Here is an 8,394-nt window from a genome sequence, read left to right on the forward strand (position 1 = left end):
TGCGATGATGGGCTCAAGTATAGCAGGGATTGTGGGGCTGGTGTGGGATCGGGCAGTGTTTCGTTCTGCTGTGCATGGGGTCGCTATGAGTTGGAAACTACTCGACGGCACTTAACAACAACAACAAATACAATTCTTTGAATTCCTTACCAGAGAGTTCCAATGCTGCTTCTTCCTCAGGGATGTGTTCTGGGTCTGTATCGTGTTCCCTTGTTTCTACCACTTTATCTTGCTTTTTTGTGTGAACTGTGATGGTCTGTTGTCTCCGAGGCATTGTGGATTGTATTAAGATCTCTGTTAATTGTTTGTGAAGAGCAGCCAAGGTTGATTCTGGCTCTTCTTGGTGGTCTTTTATCATTGGCCTGTTGGTGGAGAAGGTGGTGCTGGCTCTTGCTCAGTAAGTGAAGTTGTAGGAGGTGTGGGTGTACTTTATCTTATGGGGACTGTTGTTGTCTCCCACTCAGTTAGACAAAAATTACAATTGAATAACCATCAAAAAAGTAAAAGTACATGGACAAAATATCCACCATGCAATCACACAGGAATAGTAACCCACCCCCCCCAAAAAAAAAGAGGAGAAAAGAAGTAAACCTGCAATATCTGGGGATAGGGCACTAAGAGAGAAAAAGTAGAGAAGGAGAATAATGAAGAAAAAAAAATGGGGAAAATGAAAAAAAAAAAAAAAAAAAAAAAAATGGGCACGGGGGGGGGGGAGGAAGAGGGATAGACCCCAAGATCTGCAGACAGACTTGGGTTCGCATCTTTCTCCGGACAAATTCCTTCTGCTTAGTCTATCTCTACAAGGCTCTTCTCTACAACAGGGAGAATATGGTCTACTTCAGAGGGTGACTGGGGACTCAATAGAGGCCCAACACTCTATAGATGTAAACTCTGGTTATAACGGTTCTGGCTACTGCAGAGCATTTTGGTTATTTACAGTAAGGTTTCTCACTGCATTATTCATTTAACCCCCACACAAATACAGAAGTGGACATGTAACCCAGCAGTTAAGGGTTGGGCTTGTGGTAGGTCTGCCTGTGTCTGATGCCCAGCTCCCAGTTTGTCAGCTATCTGATCTGGGCAGATTACTTCCTCACTCTGTGTCTCAGTTTTCTCATCAGTCAAATGAAAATAATAATAGGAACCATCTCAGAGGTTTGGAGTGAGGATTAAATAAATTACGATGAAGTACTTTGAATAGCTTCTGGTAAATGCTCAACACATGTTAGCTTTATCATCACTATCATGATCATGGGTGGGGCCCCAAAACCCAATTGGCTTTGAGTGAATTCTGACTCATAGCCACCCAACAGGACAGAGTAGAACTTCCCCATAGGATTGCCAAGGCTGCAAATCTTTATGAAAGGATATTATCTCATTTTTCTCCCACAGAGTGGCTGGTGGGTTTGAACCACACACCTTATGGTTAGCAGCCCAATGCTTTAACAACTGTGCTACCAGATCTCCTTATGGGTGGACAGGGATTATTAATGCACATTTTGCAGAGGGTCATGCCAAAGCCCAGAGATAGCCAGTCCTGTAATCTAGGCCACATAGCCAGGAAGCTATTGAGCTTGCAAATGACCTGCTAAGCCCAGACCAGGACCCATGGGGACATGAGCACCTTGATTTCTATGATATGGCCCCTGAAGGAACCAGCCTGTCTCTTAGGCCTGCACATTGGGTGCCCAGGATGGTGCTCTCCCTGGAGGTCTTAGGATACCAGAGTTTATTGAGCAATTACTCTCTCTAGGCACCATGCAAAGAGCTGAGCCTGAATTATTCATTTAATCCTCTCCATGACCAGTGAATTAGCACTATCATTATCCCAGTGTTATATACAAGGAAACTGAAGCCCAGAGAAGTCTAGTGACTTTCCCAAAGTCACTCAGCTAGTTATGGGCCAGGATTTGAACCCAGGCCCTCTTATTCCAGACTCTGTGCATGGCCACAAGGCTTTCCTGGATACACTAATGAATGTAGCATGGTGTAGTGGTCCTCAACTGGAGTGGACATCAGCATCACCTGCAGGGCCTGTTAAAACACTGATTGCTGGGCCCCACTCCCAGATTTTTGACTGGGCAGGGCTGGAGTGGGGCCTAAGAATGTGCATTTCTAACCAGTTCCCAGGCAATGGTGATGTTATGCTGCTGGCCCCGAGTCCACATTGAGAACCATTGGCTCAGTAAAATGAATGAGGAAGCTGGAGTGAGGAGCCCTGCCTGGGTAGAAGTCAAAGCTCTGACATTTTCCAGCTTGGTGACCTTGGGCCATTCACTATCCAAGCCTCTGTCTCTTCATCTATGAAATGGGGATAATAACGATAACTTACCTTGAAGGGCAATGGTGCAGATCAAATGAAGTAACAACCTGGAAGCACCTAGCTGGGGCCTGGAGTTAGTGAGTGGGTCCTCATGTTCTCTCCTTCTGTCTCTTTGGGGATCTTAAGGCTGTCTCTCTTACTGATTTGCTCTGTGCCTTCAGGCAAGTCGCTTCCCCACCCTGGGCCTCAGTTTCCCCAACTGTAAAACAAAGCAGTTAAACTAGATGGTCTCTGAGATCCCATGGGGCGGGCATCCTGAGAATGCAGGCACCCAGGTGACCTTGGCTTGCCCATGGTGCCCTGAGCAAGTCTCCGGAGGCTGAAAGCCTGAGGGACTGCCTTCCCCTCCCACCCCCAGAGCCATGGTGCGCTACTGTTGCCAGGAGTTGTGCCGTATCCTCTATCTGCTCATTCCACTCCTGGAGCGAGGCGACGAGAAGCACAAGATCACCGCCACCGCCTTCTTCGTGGAGGTACTCACTGAGGTTCCAGGCATGGAGTGGGGAGCTCGCTATGGGCCTTGCCCTCAGCACAGGCCTCAGTTCTGTCACTGTCATTTCTCCTGTGTGAACAGTTGACAAAGCATTCCCAGGAACATGATTTCTCTTGCATACAAAGACCCTGTAGGTGTCTCTCTCTCTCTCCTCCTTTTGACATCTTCTCTTCTCTCCACCCCTTCATCCCATTCCACTCTTCCCAGACCCCCTAGTATCCCATGCAACAGCCAACCTTTACTGGCATCAGAGATACAAATAAGAATTTGACCCTGCCCTGTCCTTAAGGAATTCTCAGTGTGGTAGGGGAGATAGAGGACACCCCAATCACAACCTGGAGTGCTATTGTATAATGATGGGAGAAGTCTAGGCTGTGTGTGTGTGTGTGGCAGGGGGAGGTGGAGAAGACGGGACTGAGAATGTCATCAAGGAGGACTTCCTGGAGGAAGTGACATCTAAACTGAGTATGTGAGTGGAGGGCGCAAGGGCTAGGAAAAGATGTGCATCATGATAAGAGATGAGTCAGGAAAAGTTGGTAGGGTCAGACCAGAAGGGGTGAGTGCACAACAATAACAGGAAATGTTAATTGAACACTGATTATCTTCCAGGCATGCTCTAACAGCTTTGTACATTCTGGTTTATTTAATCCTCATAATAGTCCTATGAGGTAGGTACTGCTATACGCCCTGTTTTCCAGAGAAGGAAGTTGAGGCACAGATTCAAGTAACTTTCCCACAATCATGCAGCTAGTAAGCGACAGATCCAGGATTCAAACACAGACAGTTGGGCTCTAAAACTTTCTCTCCTAACTACCTGCATCTTGGGACCTGATGATCATAATGTGGGAGGATCCAGGTTATCCCCAGAGACTCAGAGGCAGGAGACTAACTGCCTGCTTGAAAGGTAGTGAGGTTAAGGAAGATTTTCTGGAGGAAGTGACGTTTAAGCTTGTCAGGTAAGCCAAGTTTGCTAGATGGACAGGAGGTAATACTGTACCTCTTCTGCCTCTCCAGCTGGATTGTGAGTCTGGAACACAGGGACCATGACATGTTTGTGTTACATCCGCAGGCCCAGTAGTGGCCTGACCCAGAGAAGGCCCCAGGCCATGAGAACTGATTGGATGAGTGAGTGCCTGAGTGAACACTTTGCTTGGTTCTGCAGAGACCGGCAGAAGGTGCCACGTCCAGAGAGGATATGCCTGGGTCTTTGGGCCTGGGGTCGTAGGTTCCAGCCCTAGCTTTGTCCCTGTTCTACTACTGATTTCTCTTATGACCCTGTGAAGGAGAGGGAAAGGACAATTTCTTGAAGGCCTACTATCTGCCAAATACTACGCTGACCTCTTTCATATGATACCCCCGTAATCAGGAGCTCTGGTGGCATAGTGCCTAAGGCATTTGACTGCTAACCAGAAGGCTGGAGGTTCAAACCTACCAGCCACTACTTGGAAGGAAGATTGGACAATCTACTTCCGTAGTAATACAGCCTGAGAAACCCAAGGAGGGGTCGTTATGAGTCAGATCCAACTTGACGGCAGTGAATTAATCTGTACAGCATCTCTGCAAAGAAACAATTATGAAGCTCATGTTTAGGTGAATTTAGGTTTCTTTGAAGGTCACACAGCTCATGGAGTCCAGAGATCACAGATTCTCCCTGACTCGCTCCTCTATCCCAGTCAGCTCTTAGGAGAGGCACTTCTCTCAAAGTCCGTTAAAGGGGGAGAGTGTGGACCTAGCCAGACCTGAAGGGATGCTTCCTCTGTCTTGCAGAAGGTCAGGGGTCCTGTGCCTAACTTTCCCCAGCACCTTCCTATAGCCTTGAGCAGTGGCCTTCCCTCTCATGGCAAGAGTCCTCACCCAGGCTCAGTCCCACATTCCCAGAAGAGGTAGCCTACTCTAGTCTCAGCCAAGCCCACCCATTTGCGGTGGCACTTTGACATAGTTCTCATGTCTCTCCCAGGTTCCCCTTAGTCCTCATGCAGTGATTGTGTGTGTATGTGTGTGTGTGTGCCCGTGCCTGCTTTTCCCAGTGGTGAGTGACCTCTCAACAGAGCTGTGTGAGCTTGGGCAAGTCACTTAACCTGTCTGTGCTTCAGTTGCCTCACCAGTAATATGGGTATAATGAATTGCCTCAGACCTCAGATGGTTTGTTATTTAAGTTTGATTTATTTTGTTTTTGTTGTTGAGAATATACACAGCAAAACACATACCAATTCTGAACATTTACACGAGGTAGATATACTCCTTGGTGAGAACAATCATGGGAGAAAGAAGGGCTGCTTATACACAGGGAGACAGCTCAGGGGGCAGGAGTGCATGGAGGGATAGACACAGGGAAGAGGTAACCATCAGTAGGAAGTGGGAGGGGAGCTGTTGCATTGTGGTAAATTGTAGTCAATGTTATGAGACAAAGTGTATGTAAACTGCTGTATGGAAAGTGAATTTGCTCTGTAAACTTTCACCCAAATCACAATGAAAAATAAAATAAAATAAAAACACACCGACAGTTTCTCCATGTACAATTCAGTGACATTGGTAACATTCTGTAAGTTGTGACACCATTCTCATCCTTCTGACTTGTTCCTCTTCCATAAACAGAAACTCACTGCCTACCAAGGTTTCTATCTAATCTTTTGAGTCACTGTTGTGAATCTGATTCCATATAGATAGTTCTTAGAAGAGTATAATGCTCAAGGCAGACATTTTTTACATCAAAACCATGACCTCATGGTTTTGATGAAGATTGAATGAGTTCATGTAAAGCACTTAGAACAATGCTGGCACATAGAAGGCACTATACTATACACTCACAGACACACACACACATATATATATGGAGCTCTAGTGGCATAGCACCTGAGGCACTTGACTGCTAACTAGAAGGTTGGCAGTTGAAACCCACCAGCCACTCCTCAGAAGGAACATTGGGCACTCTACCTTCATAGTGATACCGCCTCCGAAACCCAAGGAGGGATTGCTATGAGTCAGAGACAACTCGACGGCACATAACAACAAATTCATATAATATGTATAGGAAGTACAGCTATATTGCTATTATTACTCATTTCTGTGTCTCGTGTTTAGCCCAGAGCCCAGTGCAGAGAAGACCTGAGCAGCAGTTGTGTCCATGGTGGTGGTGGGGGGGGATATAGGGTAACTGGGGAAGGTGGAGCCCCTCCTTTCCTGCCTCCTCAGAGAACTCCCTGCTCCTCAACTGTCCTCCCCTCTCCTCTAGCTCTCCTCACCCTCAGCTCTTTCTTCTCATCATGCAGACACACCGTTGCAATGTCCCGATAGTGGTGGCAGCTGTAAAGGGAGGGCATAGGAGAACTGTTTATGAGGATGAGTCAGCAGGAAGTGAAGGCTAGTTGACTGCTGTGGGTGAGGAGGGTGGAGAGGAAAGAGGAGATGGGGGTGATGCCTGATCTGTGGCTTGGACAATGTGGGGGTGGTGCTAACACTGCAATGGGGGAACCCAGGAGGAAGGACAATTCTAAGGAGGAAAGGAATCGACTTTCATGTTGGGGCTTAACGCATGACACAAATGTTCCCGAAGCACATACTCCACACCAGACCTCGTGTTAGGTACCAGAAATCCAAGGATGAACAACTTGGTTTTTGTCCTCATGGAAGCCCCCAATTTGGCAGGGGACGCAGATATGAATGCAGATGGGGGCACTAAAGGTTTCCAGATGCTGTCTTGGGGATGTTCAGGACTCCCAGAGACCAAAAGAAGGGGCAATCAGCCTGGGAGGTGAGGGTAAGACAGACAAAGGGTTAATATCAAGCAAAGCTTCAAGGGGGAGCTGAGCTTTATATGGAGCCATGCAAGGTAGGTTGGGGGTCAGCATGGAGGTGGGCATCCCTGCAAACAGGCATCCTACCAGCAAAGAAGTGACAAAATAGTCTGGATCATTCAGGAAACGGTGGGCAGCTTGAGTGGAAGCTGGCTGACTAGTGGTAAGAGTGTGGGCTACGTGGTGGGCACAGAGTGAATGAGACCACAGAAGCAAGCCGGGGCCAGATGGCAGAGGCAATCGGGAGCCACAGAGTTTCAAAGGGGAGAGCAGTATGCTCAGCTTTGCCATGAGATGCCTGATGGACATCCAGTGGATTTGTCAAGTGAACTGTTGGTTCTCCAGGTCTGAAGCTCCAAGCAGAGGCTGAGGGGGAGATAGAACTGTGGGGATTATTTGCCTATTGAAAAAACAAATCTGTTGCTGTTGGGTTGATTCTGGCTCATGGCTACCTCATATGTGACAAGAGAACTGCTCCACAGGGCTTTCTTGGCTGTAATCTTTACAGAAGCAGATCGTCAGAAGCTTGCACTGGGCAATGCTGATCCACACAGCAGTCCTTCATTCATGTGCAGTACCTGGGTTCCTGGTTGTTCTGTGTGTACTAGCTCCCCCTGGGGAGACTAGTGGGCCACCCTTGCCCCTTGGCCCCATGAATAATTATCCGTTTGCTCCCTCAGCTCCTCCAGATGGAGCAGGTGCGGCGGATCCCCGAGGAGTACTCTCTGGGGCGGATGGCAGAAGGCCTGAGCCACCGTGACCCCATCATGAAGGTGCTGTCCATCCGTGGTCTAGTCATCCTGGCCCACAAGACTGAGAAGGTGAGCATGGGTGGAGGAGAGCCTGAAGGAAGGATGGAGCTTGGCCATCATAGTCTCTTAGATGCTGGTGGCCAGAAGCAGAATGTTATTTCTGTCCCAGGCTTGACTGTCCCGTGTATAAAATGGATGTTCTTGTTGTTGTTAGTTGCTTTTGAGTCAATTCTGACTCATGATGACCCCACGTCTGCAGAGTAGAACTGCACTCCATAGGATTTTCAGGGCTGTGACCTTTTGGGAGCAGATTGCTGGGCCTTTTTTCCTAGGCATTTCTGGGTGGGTTTATACTGTCAGCCTTTCAGCTAGTAGTCCAGCACTTAGTCATTTGCACCACCCAGGAACTATTCCTTAACAATCCCCTATGTATACTTTATTCTTTTTGAAATAGTTCCTAACGTAGTTTTTCAGTACGAGGCACAGGATGAGGGGCAGAGGTGGCAGTAATTATTCCCATTTTACAGATTAGGAAACTAAGGTCCAGATAGTTGGTGCATCATCAGCATTTAAAAAACAGCTTTGTAAACCACTCAGGAAAGATTAAATCTGGAGATCCTGGATAGAATGAGAGGAAAAACATGGAACAAAATAAAAAAACTCAATAATGTCCAGAATTACTGATCAGAGGAAGTCTGATGAGACCCCCAATACTATGGCCCTGGAATACATTCTGCACCTGGAAAAAAACTCACCCCAAGGGACTGGCTCTCAGCCCAATAGTTAACAAGATGTACATGCAGACCACGCAACCCAGGATGATGCACCCACATGCTCTATAGTAATACATCCCTTAGAACAATGGACCACGGGGCACCAGAGGACCAACATTCAGTTTGAGGAAATGCAGGACAAACAGGAGTGCATAAATATGAGGGGCACACAGACGGTTTCACTGGAGAATTCTATAAAACATTCAGAGAAGAAGTGATACCGATCCTACTCAAAGTATTCCAAAACATAGAAAAGGAT

The 8,394-nt window shown here is 47.4% G+C and overlaps 1 protein-coding gene across 1 annotated transcript in view; it reads left to right on the forward strand.

Annotated features, from left to right (window-relative positions):
• MROH7 (maestro heat like repeat family member 7) overlaps window positions 1–8,394 on the forward strand; it is a 57,295-nt gene that overhangs the window by 31,507 nt on the left and 17,394 nt on the right. The window contains exons 16-17 of the mRNA XM_007945967.2: window positions 2,682–2,796; window positions 7,291–7,431. Of these exons, the coding sequence (XP_007944158.2) occupies window positions 2,682–2,796; window positions 7,291–7,431 (256 nt within the window). The remainder of the gene's footprint in view (window positions 1–2,681; window positions 2,797–7,290; window positions 7,432–8,394) is intronic.

This window comes from Orycteropus afer, unplaced genomic scaffold (assembly GCF_000298275.1).
Source record: "Orycteropus afer afer isolate SDZICR_OR568_19922 unplaced genomic scaffold, OryAfe1.0 scaffold00145, whole genome shotgun sequence".
Lineage (NCBI taxonomy): Eukaryota > Metazoa > Chordata > Mammalia > Tubulidentata > Orycteropodidae > Orycteropus > Orycteropus afer.